Here is a 17,354-nt window from a genome sequence, read left to right as displayed (position 1 = left end):
GTTAGCTCTCATCTAAAAAGGCACCTAGACCCAAATATAATCTATACCAAAAAATCAATTGATATATTAATAAGAAGATAAAGAACAATCACCAATAAATAGGTTTCAAAAAAAAACAATCACCAATAAATAAACACCATAAGTATACATTAATTACTTACAATGGAGCAATAACTTCGTTTGGAATTCATTAGTTCAAAGGGAAGAATAAAAATCAAATTCTTCTTCCATCATAAGAAAATGAGTACAATGATCAAAGTTTTTTTGTTAAAATCAAGATTACCATTATCACATTTGGTCAGATCCTCAATACCAAAAATGAATTAATAGTATTATTGTAAATATATTCCATCGTGAACACCTCACAAATTCTTTTTTAGAGTACTAGGAATGAATGACCAACTCAGATGCTGACTATTATGCATTCAGAGCATGCGGATGGGCCACAAAGAAAGGTCAGGGAGACACAAAGCAAAACAAAAACAAAGCACCCCGAGAGCTACGGTTGTGCCTTGTTTATAGGAAATTGGCTGGTTTTCAACGCCATTGCACAAAAGGAGACAGACAACACAACACAAAACTCAACCCTTCCTCAACGGTGTGTGTTTGTTTGTTTGTATTGTATGCCAAATCACTCCTGAAGAACAAAGGAAAAAAAAAAAATGAAAAATGACATTCTTCATCCTCTTCTGCTTCTTCTTGTTCTTCTTCCTAGGCCTGTTTCAGTTCTGGTCCCACCACTTTCTCCAAGTGGATCCCACCTCATCACCATTGGCACCAAGTCTCATTAGATACCATAACAGGTACTTTTCTCTTTGACTTTTTTTGTATTCGATTGCATTCTCTCTCTCTCCACCTTTCTTGGTGGGGATTGTAGTTTTGTCTTGTATGTATGCTAATGTTGATTTTATGAAGAAGAGCAAAGGCACCCACCTCTACTTTTTCCATCTTCTTTTATATTACAATGCAGACTAATACAAAAGGAGGCCTTTAATTGCGCTGTTTAAATCTAAAACCTTTCAGGAAAAAAAAGGTTGTCTTTTTGGCTTCTGGGTATGCTTGTATATGTATACCATTATTACATTTCTTTCTCGAGACTCTCTCTCTCTCTTACTTGCAAGGGGTAGAGAGAGAGAGAGAGAGGAAGAATGAGAGAGAAAAGAGAGAGGGAACCAAAATGATGGGAGTTGAAAAATAGGAGAGCATGAGTTGGGTGCAATTATATGTCACCCATTTCTTCATAAAACTTACTTGTCTTTATGCCTTTTGCTTTCGGTTAAAAAGGGTGAAAGAATCTCAATCTTGATTTTGGTTTGGTCCCCTCATGAGATTAAGGAGGCGTAGGCAATGCTTTCGTTCTTGCTCTTCTCTTCACAGAGTAAATCCAACCCCTACTCTATCAAGATTATTAATTTCAAGCCAATGTTGATGGTTTAGGACTTAGAAGCCTCTTAGAAGTGACCATTAGCTTAAAATGTGCCTTTGTTAATCTTATCTATTACGAATGCTTTTGTGCCCTCTGATTAAAATAGTTCTTAATTACAATAATCAGCTTTGTAATTCTTTGTTGCTTGCATTTCTACCTAATATACGGATTGGGTTTTCTACTTCTCTTGCTTATAGTTTTATAGTTCATTTATGAACCTTTATTTTCTCCCTTGTTCTGCCTCTGCCTAATAAGATTCTTAGGTGGTGATTCCTAGGAATGCCTACTAACTCACAATCTCTCTATTACACATTTGATGTAAAACTTTTGCACATTGTGATGAAAATTGACATTGCTATTGGTTGTTGCAAGCTTTTCTGCCTGTAATGCTAACCGGGTTTTTCTCACTTACCATGTAGTACTTCCAAGTTATATTTTTAGTTTCTTTTTTCTTTTTATTGCTAACCTTGAGTTGCTATATGTCATGAATACTAGAAGTAGAAAGTCAGTACTTAAGAAGTTTTGAAGCCGTTTATATCTTTATCATGAGTTAAATTATCTTTTTTATTTGTCTGCTTTATTAACTTTATAGCCATGTACTTGCACATTGTTGATAAAGCAGGGCATACGAGTGCTACATTTGTAGCCCTTCATTCTATTTGGCCCAGAAAATTGGTTCATTTTGACTAATTTAGATAATGAAACCTCAACTTGTTACGTTAAAGATGTCAATGAATTGGACAGGTCACTCCATTGTCTATAGTCTTGTATCTTGGATCTACTTTATAGTTAAGGTGCATTCAAAATTCAAATGTAGGTTGATGAGGATGAAATATACTGGAGACAGAAGAAGGGTGATGAAGAGTTGGAATGGTCACATAGTTCCACTCATGTAATATCACAGTTTACTCAATGTTTTGGTAAGTAGAGTTTCCAGTACTCTTCTTTTTTGGTTTTATTTTTTGTACAGAAAATCCATGCATTAGTAATCTATAATTTTCTCCAATTCAGTGTAATAGAATTTCAATATTTAATTAATTCCTACTTTTTCATTTCCAATACATTATACATGCTAGGTTACATCCAAGACGTAAAGGATAATAGCACAATTATTACTATAACTTTAAAATGAATTTTCCTGGCAAACAGTACATAGAAAAATTCCTGGAAATGTCTAGGTAATCAAAATGAAACCAAGGGCCACAAACTGATTTGTTTAACAAGAATCTTTTCTCTTAATCAGTTAATGGCGTTAGTTCCTTGATTGGCAATCAAATTTAAGAGATCAGGATAAGTAGGATTGTTAACCTTTTTCTATGATATTGAATTACAAGATGGCTTAGGTTTCTAACTCATGCCTTTCTAACAGTCAATCTACTTTTTGATGATGTTTAGTTTGCTAATTAAAACATGGACAAATTGTAAGGTGAACCTCCCTTCCCCCCCCCCCCCCCCAACTGCCAATCCATTTTTTGATGAATGAGACTTCTTCAGAAGAATAACTATGCAAAAGAAGTCTAGAACAAGTGCAAACAAACTCCAAACGAACAAAGACTCTGTTTAGTGAAATCACAGCCAATGAATAACTGGTCTCTATTGTTTTACGGCCAATCTGCTTGACATGTGTTTAACTTGACCTGCATAGTACTACTACCATTCATATTGTCTCTCCTTTGTGGAAAGAATATCTCTTACTGCTAACCGAGCAATGGACTATTAGTTCAAGTGAAGTTTCAGGAATGTTCATGATGTCCAACTATTAGAAGTAGTTTCGGGAATACCTTATTTTTAAAAGAAATAATTTCAGAAGTGTTCTTGATAATTCAACTCACATTTTTAGGGTTCAAGTTCGAGCATGATTATGGTTTAAATGTTTCACGAATGTTTTTGATAAACTAATTTCAATTTATTGGAACACAAAAATCAGACTATATTTCTATGGATGATTGTTTTGTTATACCTGCCAATGTTTTGGTGGGTTTTGGAAAGTGAGAGAGCTACCTCTGTTTTGTACCCCGGCCACTGGTGGGCTCATTATCTTTTTGGTAAGCTACTATCATGGCTTTCTTGAAAACTACAAATGCAAGACACTCTATTTCTGCTTTTCCATCTTCCATGTTAGATTTTACAGCTTGGAACATATTATAGAATGTAAAACTATTAATTTAAGATCATCTTTTAACTAATTTTCCAAAGTTATTTTTTGACCTAACCTATGTCATTCCATTTGACAAGAATTCTCTTATTTCACTGATCAGCATTTGGTGGTTGTAGCTAATGCTATGGTTGGACCACGATCGTGGGTAGGAGCACTCTTTAATCGCTCAAGCAACAAACGCAATGAGAAGTTTAGCGACTACCCTTTGAGTCCTCTTCAGGTAAATGGGATGTTACTGCAGTGTAATAGAATTCCTTGCATTCTTTGATTGGCCCACCTTTGCTTCTGATTTTGTGGTTGTTAACAAAGACACACCTCCATCTGTTTGCTCTCTCTCCCTTTCTCTCTCTCTATAAATTTTTACTTTAAAATCCCTTTTCTGTCTATGAGGGCTTTAGTGTGAAGACATCTCACTGAAATAATTTATGAAATTGGTTTTGCATTAGTTAAAATAATCAATTTGTAGTTGGGGATGGTTTTTGCAATGATATGACCTGATGTCACTTTAGTTGGCATTCTCAACCTCACTAAACTTTTATGTTCTTAAACTTCTTCCCAGGCACACAGACTTCAGAGGCTCCAAGAAAGAATACAAGTACCATTTGATGAGACTCGCCCAGATCATCAAGTATTTTTCTTCAGTCTGAGGCTATTTCTGTCTCTTCTTAATATTTTTTCCTACTTTTCTGTCTGTGATGAGTTCAATGAACTTGAGCTATATGTAAATCTGATGTGAATTTAGTGTTTCTTATAAGTATGATCTTCATTTGTGCTCCATCAACAAGAAACTTGACCTTCTTAGGCAAATCTCTCTCTCTTAGTTTACCATTTTTATGACTAGGTTTACAAATCCATGGTTCATATAGGTTTTCATCACTATGGATATAAAATCAGCAAATGAAATTTTGTCGGTTTGTATTTTAAATCTTTGTGGCTGTTTCTGGAGTGACTTTAGCTATAATCACTGCGCTAACTCATCCACATATTTTTTCTTCTCACACAGTTTCTTCAACTGAAGCACATGGTTATAAGTTTTATCTTATTTAGTTTTCATCACGGTTTAATGCTATGTCAATAATGTTCTTTCTTATTAACAGGAAGCCCTTAGAGCATTGTGGCATGCTGCCTTTCCAAATATTGCTCTCAATGGTTTGATTTCTGAGCAGTGGAAAGAGATGGGTTGGCAAGGTCCTAATCCATCAACTGACTTCAGGTACGAGTTACATCACTTTTATTGGTAGTTTGTGTTACATTTTAGTTGGTCATTTATCTATATCTTATTGATAACTCTGGAATGAAGGGGAGTGGGAATGGGAGATTCAAACTAGTAGCCTCCACTTCATGAGGAGTGGTCATCAACCAATTGTGTTACCCTGTTAATCATTACATAAAATCATCATATTCGATGGAAGAATAGGAGATATGTTCCATAGTGAGTAGACAGCACATGAAAATGTATTAACTCCATTATGTTTCTACATAGCACTTTAAAGAGTCCATTTAATTACTCACTGCCATTGACGCTTGTTCTGTGAAATTTATTCTTTCATGGATTTCGAGATATGATTTGATTTTCGTCTTCTATGATCCAAGTTGGTAATAGCTTTCCTGTAGTTTTGCTGGAGATGACTAAACATCTTCATATGTGGATTTTGGTTGTATATGATGTTAAAGTACCACATGATAGGTAGAAAATACATGAAATAATATGAAAATGTTGCAGGCACACCCTTGGCATCGTTTAACTGAATCTTTTTTTTTTATTGATTAATAAATAAATTTAATAAGTAAAACCATTTTAGACAGTAGCTCTATGCTTTATCTAATTATCCTTCCTCTTACTCCTCTTTTTTTCCCCCCTCCCTGCAATTCAAAAGTATTTTGACTCATATTGATCTGCTCTCCTTAGGGGTTGCGGTTTTATTTCCCTTGAGAATTTGCTGTTTTTCTCCAGGACTTACCCGGTATGCCTTCTACCTATTTGTTCAGCTGCTGAAAATTATACTAATAAAATCTGTCTGTGTTCTCTTTCATTTCTTGTGTTCTGTGTTTCTTTTTACTAGTCTGTCTTTGCACTAAAGATGGATTATTACTAATCATAGTAAATATCAAAATGAAGGCATCTTTTCATAGGTTATTATTCAAGCAAGAAGGGACGCGAGCAGATTGGGAATACCCATTTGCTGTTGCTGGCATTAACGTAACATTTATGCTGATTCGGATGCTGGATCTAAGCTCAGGTTTGTAGACAAATTTAGTCATCATCTGATACCATTTTCTGTTTTTTTGTCCAATGAAATTGTGCTGATTTGGGTATAAAATATAGACAACCTAATTTTATCTTATTTTCTTCATAGCACTTAATTGAGTATATTTTTCCTTGGTTTAATAATGTAGCATTAGGACTTCAAAGCTGCATTGGGCTGTATACTCATTTTTTGTGACCTTAAGACCTTGGAAAACATAGATCAAATGTTAATCATTCTTCTGGTCTCTTTTGCAGTAAAACCACGATGTCTTCCAGGAATCAATTTTGCTAAATTATTAGGAGGTAAATCTATTACAGCTCAAATTAGGTGCCACTCAAAGGTCAAAAATTTTATAAAAAATTTGCTTTCAGGTTTTTAATTCTGGCCTTCATGATGATTTCCACTCATGATTTGCATGTTCTCAACTGCAGAGGATGAGGAAGCCTTTGATGTACTATACTGTATTGCTTTTGAAATGATGGATGCTCAATGGCTTGCTATGCATGCGTCCTACATGGAGTTTAATGTACAATCTCTCTCTCTCCATTGAAATCTCAAAATTATTTAAGTAGTTCAAAGCCATGTCTACCACTTTAAGATGCTGCTAATATATCTTTTCTAAGCACCATAATTGTAGCTTCTTCTTGAAATCTTGCACAGACCCTTTCAAATTATATAGGGTAATGTCCTTAACTGTATCACTATCACATTATGAATACTCTTATAGTTTGAAAGCAGCACAACATTATACAGCCTCAGGCCTGCATCTCCAGAGGTTTATCAGAAGGATAATAAAAGAGAAAATGAGAAAGAGTAGAAGAAGCCATGCCATTTTGTGGAAATATTTCCACCAAGTGAAATGAGGTTTAAGTGTTTAGAACAATATAATTAGCATCATTGTTGCGTGAACTGTCTGAAAAGCTCCCTAAATTGGTGTCAGCCTGTTTGTTTAATAAATTTCATAATGTCTACAATGCCTTTACTCTTTGCCAGTTAGCCCCTTATAGACATTGCCTCATCTCACCCCAAACAAGGTCTAATTTTCTTTTCTGTCCCTTGTTAGTATGTCCCAAAATTCTTGCCCTTTTTTTTTCATGGCAACTAGCTTCTCAGCTTTCTTCCACATTGTTTTTTGCCAATGAATTTATTTCTAAATAATTAGTATAACTAAAATGACATCCCAAAATACTTTTAAGCTACTTCATTTGTTCTTTTCTGCTGGCACCCTAGTGTGGTAATTGTTTGTTGTTTCCACTTCTTCAGGAGGTATTACAAGTAACTCGGACACAGTTGGAAAGAGAGCTGTCTTTAGAAGACATTTACAGGATACAAGATCTTCCAGCTTACAATTTGTTGTACCAGTAAATTTGCCTTTCAGCTCTTCAAAAGCAACTAAAGTATTACACAAACTTGGCCAAATTTGTTATGAATGCAGATAATTCAAGATGAGGGTTATCTTGAGGTGTATTGAACAAGGAGATCTTCCCGAGGATTTTCTTAGTGAGCATATACGTGCCATTTTTGGAGGTTTGATAGCTGAAATGTGTACTTTAAATGGACTATAAATCAGCTGGTATCGGAGGCCGGATTTATAATAAACTTTGTAACTCCATTAATTGTAGCTAATTTTCTTCTTTCTTGAAAGAAAAAAACGCTAGAAGAAAATCTAGCTAGATTAGCGAATTGACATAGATTTAGAAATTTACACATTTTATTAGCAAATTAAGCTTTATAGGCCATGAATGGACCAGAGATTGCAGCTTCCATCTCAAGTCAAACTGGAGTTCTAGTCATGGATTACATTTTTCTATAGCATGTGGAAACCTAAAATATTGTTTTCTTGTCTAGTTCGCATGAATTTTATTTTGCATGCCTAAAATTTAAAATTCCTTTTTTGCTAGTCCTTAAATTATTAAAAACATTACATTTTCTGGCATGACATGCCATCTACTCGTTAATTTTTATTAAATAAAGAATAAAAATAATCAATTAACAGCTAATAGCAATCAATTTTAAAGATTAAACTAAGTACATAAAGTTTATACACCTAATTTAATTACTTAAAATAATTGAGTAATACATCATAGATTGTTTTTTAAAAATTTGTAGAATTCAACTTTCATTCTCTCTTCTATGAATTGTTTAAAATTTAAATTTATAGCAAAAATCTAGAATTTGATATTATGAAAGAGTTCAGAGATTAAAAAAAAGATTAGTGGAGGGAAGAGGAATAATGACAATAAAGATTTAGTGCCATTTTTATTATATAGTTATTTTAAGTTTAAAATATGGGACCCATTACTTTGAGTTATAAGGTAGTGCGAAAAATGAATTCTATTTGAACCTAATAAGTATCCAAAAAAAAATAATCAGGTTATCAGAAATTAAATTTTAGTTGTTGTAAAAGACTAAAGTGTTGTGAGCCTTCAAATTTTTGTAAGAACAAAAGTACCATGATTCATTGTATGTTACCTATTTATTTATTTGATAGGAATCATTATATGTTATTTATTTGTGTTTTTGGTTTTTTTTTTTATTACTAATAATTTATTATTCTTACCACTTGGAGGGGTGAAAAGTGGAAATTAATTTTGAAGGGAAAATTAATCTTGAGCTATTAGAGTAGAGGAGAATAGTGTAGAATTAGTCCAAAATTAGTCTATTTTCAATCAAATCTACTCTACTCCCCTCTCTTCCCCCCCCCCCCTCTAATCCAAACAAACCCTAGAGGAATTTTGGGGGGCATTACAAGCAAAAATGGTATAACAAGCCGAAATTCGCTAACTTGACCTGAGCCCATCCGTTTTGGCCCGGCCCGAACCACTTTATTTTGTCCTGATCAAATTAAATATGGGCCAATCCGACCCAACCTGCGGCCCACCCGTTTTTTAACTTTTTTTTCCCTAAAAAATATTTAATAACTACATGGAAAAGTGTGCTAGACTGCTCCTAGGTGCATAACATTATCATAAAAGCCACTATGAACTTATGTGTTGTGCCCCCTATTTATTAAAAGAATGGATAATTACAGTAAACTCACCTGTGGTATGACCCATTTTCAATTTGCCTACCCGTGGTTTAAAACTTTACACTTTGCCCACCTAAGGTTAGTTCTGTTAGCCTTCCGTAACCCACCTCTCTGTTTGCCATTAGAAAAACACATTTTTAGGCAAAAACAAATATAACAATAATCAAAAAGTTAGAAATTTTAAAAGCAGAGAGTCACCTGAATTTTCATATCTGGACTTCTATAATCCACTTGCTGTCAAATCTCTGTCCCCCTCTTCAACACAACCTTCCTTGAGAGATTAATGATTTTTGTGGGGTGGTAGGTGAAGGAAAGTGTGAAAGTGGGTTTGGGTGGTAGAAGTCAACGCTGGAGTGTTGGCTGCGAGTTTCATTCTCAGAATCTCATGCATTTGGCAAGCTCTACCCGCTTCGGTTTCTTATTCAACCTTTTTTTTTTTAATTCCAGTTTTAACTTCTAGCGCTTCACATTTATACAAGACAAAGTCAATCACGGTTGAATCTTAGTTCAACCATGCCTAGGATCGGTTGATAGGTTTATTGTATTTATATCAGGGGCGGAGGGAAGGGGGGGGCGAGCGGGGGCATGTGCCCCCTCTGAACTTTGAATTCTTTTTACTAATAATATTATAAGGACCTAAAATGCCTTATTTGCCCCCCTTGACACAAAAGACAACAAAAAAAAAAAAATTATCAATTCACCGTACCTTTGCTCAGCAGATTTTCTCCTCCTACTACAACTCTAATATATAATAAAATCAATGAGTCCCACTTAGTAATGATTAAAAAAAAAAAAATCTCAACATTGAATAGGATAGGAGTCTAAACACACTACACAGTAGCTTGATAGACTTAAAAAAAAAAAAAAAAAAAAAACATACAACTATAATATAAAACCATGGGTCTCACTTGGTAGTGATTAAAAAAAAAAAAAAAGATGTTTCATATCCATTAGTGACTTTGACAATGATCTTACTAGTTACAATAGCTATTGTTGAAAGAGCTTTTTCGGCAATGAATATAATTAAAAATCGATTACGCAATTGAATAGGAGATCAGTGGATGAATGATTATTTAGTCACATATATTGAGAAAGATATATTCAAGACTATTGAGTGTGAAGAAATCATGTAGCGGTTTCAAAATATGAAAAATCGTCGAAGGCGATTGAGTAAAATAAGCTAGGTGTAAAAAAATAAATTAAAGTTTACATTTTATGTTAGATTCTGTATGACAATTACATTATTATATAGTAGTTCATTTATTTTGTTATTAATATTGATTAATTTTTTTAGATTAATTTTTTACTTTCAATCTTGTCTTTTAATTTTGCCCCTCCTGACCTAAATTCCTGGCTCCGCCACTGATTTATATACTTGACTTCTAAGTTGGAAGGTTCCTTTCTTTCTTTCCTTGGTGGTGTTTGGTTGTGCAGAAAAGACTGGAAATTAGGAAAGGGACAATTGAGATCAAGGTCAATACACAACAGTAAGAAAACAAACCCACTCTCAAAACATGTTGCTGGATTTCTGTCCCTATCTTACATTCCAATCTAGCACCTAGAAGCCACCACCACAACACCAAACCCATGGCTGATCTACCATGATCCAAACCCACGGCTGGATTTTTCTATACCTCACACTTCAGTTGTTGGCTTATCTCTATCTCACTCTCTCTTTATTGATAACGTTGCTGGTTGTTTTGAGATGTTGGTCTTCTTGTAAAATTTGGTTCAAAATGTTGAGTTGTGAAATTGTTGATATTGTTATAGATTAAAAATAATTTCATTGAGCCATTTGATTGGTGTGTTGTTCCTCCACTTTGTTCTCATTGAAGTTCATGAGCAATGAAAAACCCTAGCTTTTTTATTCTTGTTATATTTGTTTTTGCCTAAAAATGTGTTTTTCTAACGGCAAACAGAGAGGTGGGTTACGGAAGGCTAATGGAACTAACCTCAGGTGGGTAAAGTGTAAAGTTTTAAACCACGGTTAGGTAAAGTGAAAACGGGTCATATCACAGGTGGGTTTACTATAATTATCCCTTAAAAAAAAATAGAAAGTTAGATGAAAGGGGAAAAAAAAACAAAAGGAAAGCTAAAGCCTAAAGTATCTACTATCCAATTTTTACACAGACTACACTACTAAGTAAGCAGCACTAACTACTAACTACTAAGCTCTACTTCTAGTTATAACATTCATTAACTAAGACTACTAATACTAAGTAATTAAGTTCTACTTCAAAGACTACTAACTATTACTAACAACACGTCCAAGTCTGTCTAACTTATATAGCAATATCTATCTAACTAGCACAAACCAGGCCACCAAGTGACAAAACAGTAAACAAAACAAAATTAAAAGAATTCAATAGTGACTCAAAAGGCAAAACAAAAAAAAAAAAATCTCAATTGGACTTGTAATTAAAAGAGCCTAGACTTAGCAAAATCCAAAGTTGGAAGTTCTCTCTTGGTGGAAAGAACATTACAATCGGTTTCCAAAAAATCTCTTTAATGGCACATGATCTCACGAGCATTCCTATAACAACTGTTGCATTTGAATCAAGTTTTAGCACAAGAAAAAAAATTCTTACTCCGTATCAATCACATTTTTTGCCTAAGGATGTGGAAACTACGTTGTGCACTAAAAATTTAGCATTTATTTGTTTTTTTTTAATGTGAAAAAATGGGCTAACTCGACCCAACCCGCTCGCAATGCAGGTGACCCGACTTGACCCGATTCGCTCGCAACGTGGCTAACCTGACTTGACCCAACCTACTCACAATGTGATTGACCTGACCCAACCCGACCATTCGCCATGTCTAGGGCAACACAACCCGAACCGATTTTAAACCTTTTTTAAAAATATATATATATTTAGACTACATGCCAAGGTGCTAGGTACATAGAAATAGAGGCACAAAGCACTGCACTGACACTATAGCCATTTAGTAGCCACTCATGGCAGTGGCCATGCCCCCATTTATTAAAAAAAAAGTTAATTAAAATGAAAAAAAAAATACAAAAGGCAAAAGCATCTACAACTACACATCTACACTACTAAACGTCTAACACTAATTTAAATACTAATAGTAGAGGAATGAAATACAAAAGAATAATAGTAACACATGTATAATAGTAACACAAATAGTCTAATAATAGTAGGTGCCCACTTAATGGGGAAAAAAAACAAAGGGTATTATGTACAATTCATTTCCTTGATTGAAATTGAGATGATAACCCAAATGAATTTGACTTTTTTGTGTTTCCAAAGTAACTCTTATCAATTAGCACTATTCTAATGTGAACTTTTATTTTAGGAATAATTCATTGAATTGGTTATATATAAAATAATAATATCTATTTTGTATGATCCAAGTATGAAATTAATGCTCTATATGATCGAAGTATGAAATTAATGAAGTCAAGACACTTAATACGATGGAGAGAAACACAAAGCAAGCATAAAACTCTTCCTCGGGCTGATCCAAGTATGAAATTAATGAAGTCAAGACACTTAATACGATTGAGAGAAACACAAAACAAGCATAAAACTCTTCCTCGGGCTTGTCCGAGGAGGCAATGTTCATATATTATTTGCTTAAAACTTGGTACAAGTTGATATTCTCTATCTTTTCAATCAGGTTCTATTGTTCCAATCTCTTTCCTAGGGGGGTTCCCTTCCTTTATATAGTCCCTCCTAATGCATCTAAGCCCTCCACCTATACGTATATGGGTAGCAATTGGGATGCTTGTCCTATCAGGACCCTGTTGGAGGTGGTAGAGAGAGTTATGAGCTATGGAACTACTGTTAAAGTGTCTTTTCCTCATAAATACAGTTAGCTAAGTTGGTGCAGTGCATTGAATGTGAAGGTGATTGCTACCTTCCCCAGATATTTCCTCTCTTCTTTGCTTACACGTCTCTGATGTTTTCCACAGTGCTCTGTCTTTTGGTGCAGGTGGTCAAGTAAGACAAGCTCGAGGTGCATTCGTTCCTCAGGCTCCTCAGACGATGGGTCTGTCCATTTTCCATCCTCAAACCTTTGTCCACATGTTAGGTCTCGATTGATGTACAAATGGGCCTTTGCTCATCCTCGAACTAGGCCCATGGGCTTTAGGTTGTATTCAGATCCTTCCCTCCCACAATTATTATTATTATATATACTACTATTTATTTTAAAGGATTCCCTTGTCTGGGATGAGCGTTTATGTGATTCAAAAATACCCTTACACTCTACTTTTAAGCACAGACAAAATTAGAAGACAATCTAGTAAAAATATATTTTTAACTCCCACTAAAATATTGCCTACATAATAGGGTCACTCTCTTATTGCTTATCAAATAGCTTTATCCACTTATATATTAGATTCTCAAAAAAAAAAAAATTTATATCAAAAATCAAAACAAACACACGTTTACGTCTTTGTAAAATATACATATCTTTTTCTCACAAAAAAAAAAAATCTTAAAATTACGAAAAATGATTGATTTTGTTATTTTTATAGCTTATATATATACAGACATACATATATATATATATATATATAATTATGTTCCATTTTAAAATCCCGCTAACTCGTGTTTCTTATCCATTTATTTTTTCAATGTAAAAAAAAATAAATAAATAAATAAAACAAACAAACTACTTATCAATTATCATGTACATGTTATTTTCAAAACTTTCCACAATCATTGCTATAAAAATTACGATAAAAAAATTTGTGATAATTTTTAACGTTAACCACCACAAATTTCTGACAAAGAGAAGTAAGGTACTTTATAAGAAAAAAGTGGTAGATTATGTCAAAAAAAAGAAAAAAGAAAAGCAATAGGATCCAAGAATTTTTGTGGCTAGCTGGCTCAAATTTTATGATTATTTTACTATGTGAGTTTCAAGACTTGAAATTTTTTTTTATATCTTTTTTTTTCTTTGGTTGGGTTTGCTTCTGCTTTCTATTTTACAATATTGATGTAATAAAAATAAAAAAGTTATCTTTTTTCTTTTTCTTTTTCTTTTTTTATGTATAGTGACCATGGACAAAAAATTTAGCTTCAAACTAGTTTGGAGAAATCTCTTATAACTTACTATATGACGATTTATAAGATCTTTTATGTATTATTTAAACTAGTATGTAACCTATACTACTGCACGAGAATGGATATATTATTAATCATGAGTTTATTCATGTTTAAAAGGCTTGTTAAGTCTAAATTCATATTATTAACTAGAAAATTTCATTATCAAAACTTAGCAATATATATATATATATATATATATATATATTATTTGTTACATTTTTGTGGTTTGAAAATGATATTTATGTGCAAATGGAAGTTGTTGATGAGAATGAGCGGCGGGGTAAGATAGAGCAAATGAAAGGAGGAAGGGAAGAGGAGATGATAATTAAGCACAATTTCAATCGAGCAGGCCAGCAAACCTTATATGATATGGCTTGTACCTTAATTCAATTTTCACATCACGTATGTACTTCCATTCTCCAATGGACCATTTGGAGGAACATATGAAATGAGCAACCACCACTTTTATTACTTCCATTGCGTTCAAATAAGTTTGAATGAAGGGAATTCTCTAGAATGCTTCTCTATTTTGCATGCAAAAATGCAATATCTTCAAAACAATTAAAATTTGACTTACTTTGACATCATAATTTACTTAGAAATAAGGGGAAACAAATAATAACAATTTATTATAGTGGAAATCATTTAGAAAATAGTGCAAATATATCCAAATGAGTTGGTATAACATCATTGTCTAAACATTTGGGACTAATCTTCAATGTTGAGTCAATACATTGAGGATGATTTTCATCAAGGGTTTTTTGTAAATAATATTATGATGGGACATTTGTTCTTAATCTTTGAGGGCCTATTTCTAATAAGCCATCTGAAAATTAAGTGAATCCAAAATATCACTGTAAAAAATAGTTATAACACCAAATTTGTCAAGAGTTTGATGAAACCTAACACAAAAAATGAACACAATGATTACATAATGGCAAGATAATAGGTCTGTAATTTAGATAATATATAAACCATCAAGAAAATATATTAAAAGGCAACCTTTATAAAGAATAGTCCCTTTCGACTCATCTCTATTCAGTATTAATAGCATTATTACAAACTCATATAATGTGTCCTCTCCTGTAATTCCAATTCACATGAAAATTGCTCTAGGTATTATAAGTTCTATTGCAATTTTGTTACAAACCGATTTGGAAGCTGAATTATGATGCCATGCATAATTGGTTGGTAAGTCCACATCAATTCACAACAGAAATGTACTTAATGTATAGTAGTATAGATCATTGTGAATTAAGTTCAATGCACAATTAACCATTATTCCTCACTAAAACAACCACAATATGCTCAAGAATTAATGAACATAGAAATTAGCATCGATCAAAACCAAATTTCAAGAAAGCATGCAATACTAGATTATCATTAGCTTGCATCCACAATCAAGATATCATTATTAAAGTTAGTGATCATGCAGATCATAACATAACCATTCAACAAAAATTTAATTGCAATTTATATTCTTCAAAGCAACATATATATAACCAAATTGAAATCCTTCTTCTAGTATAGAGCAATGCAAACTGCATGGTGATTAACTCTTCCCACTCTACCTAATTCTTGATAATTAGACATTCTAATGTGCATGACAAACCACTAAACTTTTATGATAGAGGTTTATAGTTCATCAAAAATAATAATAATAATAGAGGTTTATAGTTACATATCTTTTAAGTAAATCAAACACAAAAAATAACTTTGTTGTAAGCATATAGTATTGCTATCAAATGTTGAAACACCAATGTAACACACACACACACACACAAAGATAAATAAAGAATTTGAATAATGTTCAATATTCACCTAGTGTGATTAGCAACACTTAGAGCTTTGGTGTGATTCCTAATTGACCAAGTCATCTATTAAATCTAATGCTTTTCTAACATAAATCATGAATGCAAATTTTTAAGTCAATTACCAATCTGTTGATACTATTTTTGCTAAAAGAACTCAAGTTTCATTATAATACATTATGAATTATTGTCTACCAAGAATTTAGGAACATACCTATTTTGCAAGGAATTGTCTAGGTCTTCATTTCCTTTGCCTTTGCCCTCAACATCACCCGCCACATCTTTCTACATAAGAGAGAGAACCAATTGTGGTAGAATATAGATGCAAAAATAAGAAATACAATGAAAAAAAATATTAAAGTATTAACCGTACGTATGAGGATTTTGTAAAGTGTAAATAATTGATACATAATATGATAGAGTTGAAATATTAAATAAAGCCAAAAAGTTTATATGCAAAAGAAATGAAGTTATTGTAATCAGTAGATAGATACCCAAAGTACCAATCCATTAAAACTACAAACTTTAAAACACAAATTGAAAGGGATTTCAATAAAGAGAAAAATAGACCTAACCGTACCCATTCTTCTTGGACTTTGGGTTGCCTCAAAGGCTTGGCCTTTCCAAATACAAACCCAGAAATAAATAAAGAAACATTAACAAAGAGTGCAGTCGAGATCTCATAGGGAATCTATACTTGAAATAAATCAATGATAAATGATATTAAAATCGAATCAACAGAGAGTCAAAGGAACCTACCTAATAATGGCTCTGGCAATGCAACGGCAAAAGAAATAAAGTTTCACAAAAGAGGGTAGAAATAGACCTTTGCAAGAGTTCTGCTATATGTATGGAGTGCCTCGTTCTTGTCCCCTATAGACAAATAGGAAAAATAAAAAAATACAATTTTACATTCCAAACAACAGTCATAATTATAATAAGAAAAGGGTAATACAAAACAAATAGTTGGCGTGCAATACTCAATCCAGTTTGGAGTATTCATTAAATTATAAAGTTAACATTGACACCCAAACCAGTAGATACGAAAATTTGAACGAAAAAAAAAAAAAAAAGGAATTAAAAAACAAATGATAAAATAAATAAATAAATAAATAAACTAAATAAAATTCAGAGAATGAATTGAAATAAGAAGAAGAAAAGAACATCACATAGGATGACAACCAAACCACGTTTAAGTAAAGAAAATTCCTTGTTTCTCGGCAATACCTTCAATGGCTGTTAACCCCAAGCTAAATGGGTTTCAAACGTCTTTGATCATGCCCTTTATTTCTTCGTCATTCAAGCTTAATCAAAACCAATAACCCAAATACCTAAATTAATAAAAATCAACCCAAAATCTTGAAAAATCATCAAGCAAATCTGGATGATCATCAAAAAGAGTTGCAACCTGAAAATTGTAAAACAAAAACCACTAAGAATATTAAAATCCAGCCCACTAAGACTATTGAAAGTTACATGAATAAGAAAACTTTAGAATTAAAAAAAAAAAAAAAAAAAAAAAAAAAAAAAAAAAAGAGCCATAACACGCTAACCAGCCTAACCTCATTGTAGGCCTTAATTGTTATGCCCTTGTGCTCCTTCTGGCA

General features: G+C 32.9%; 1 protein-coding gene across 7 annotated transcripts; it reads left to right on the top strand.

Moving 5' to 3' along the window:
- The first annotated feature begins 435 nt into the window (after positions 1-435).
- LOC115954856 (ELMO domain-containing protein A) lies at positions 436-7,611 on the top strand. 7 transcript variants are annotated; one of them, XM_031072821.1, is made up of 11 exons: positions 436-598; positions 716-803; positions 2,244-2,346; positions 3,685-3,804; positions 4,144-4,212; positions 4,682-4,797; positions 5,494-5,548; positions 5,704-5,824; positions 6,088-6,135; positions 6,265-6,359; positions 7,097-7,611. In XM_031072821.1, the coding sequence occupies exons 4-11, from the start codon at positions 3,709-3,711 to the stop codon at positions 7,196-7,198; spliced, it is 702 nt and encodes a 233-aa protein (XP_030928681.1). In that variant the 5' UTR covers positions 436-598; positions 716-803; positions 2,244-2,346; positions 3,685-3,708; the 3' UTR covers positions 7,199-7,611. The 7 variants fall into 7 exon arrangements, with proteins under 7 accessions (XP_030928681.1, XP_030928680.1, XP_030928682.1 ...); XM_031072820.1 differs by having other exon boundaries at positions 437-598; positions 3,701-3,804; XM_031072822.1 differs by lacking the exons at positions 436-598; positions 716-803 and adding an exon at positions 958-1,033 and having other exon boundaries at positions 3,701-3,804.
- The last annotated feature ends 9,743 nt before the right edge of the window (positions 7,612-17,354 follow it).

Source organism: Quercus lobata, chromosome 8, assembly GCF_001633185.2.
Source record: "Quercus lobata isolate SW786 chromosome 8, ValleyOak3.0 Primary Assembly, whole genome shotgun sequence".
Lineage (NCBI taxonomy): Eukaryota > Viridiplantae > Streptophyta > Magnoliopsida > Fagales > Fagaceae > Quercus > Quercus lobata.
This window is presented reverse-complemented; position numbering and strand designations above follow the sequence as displayed.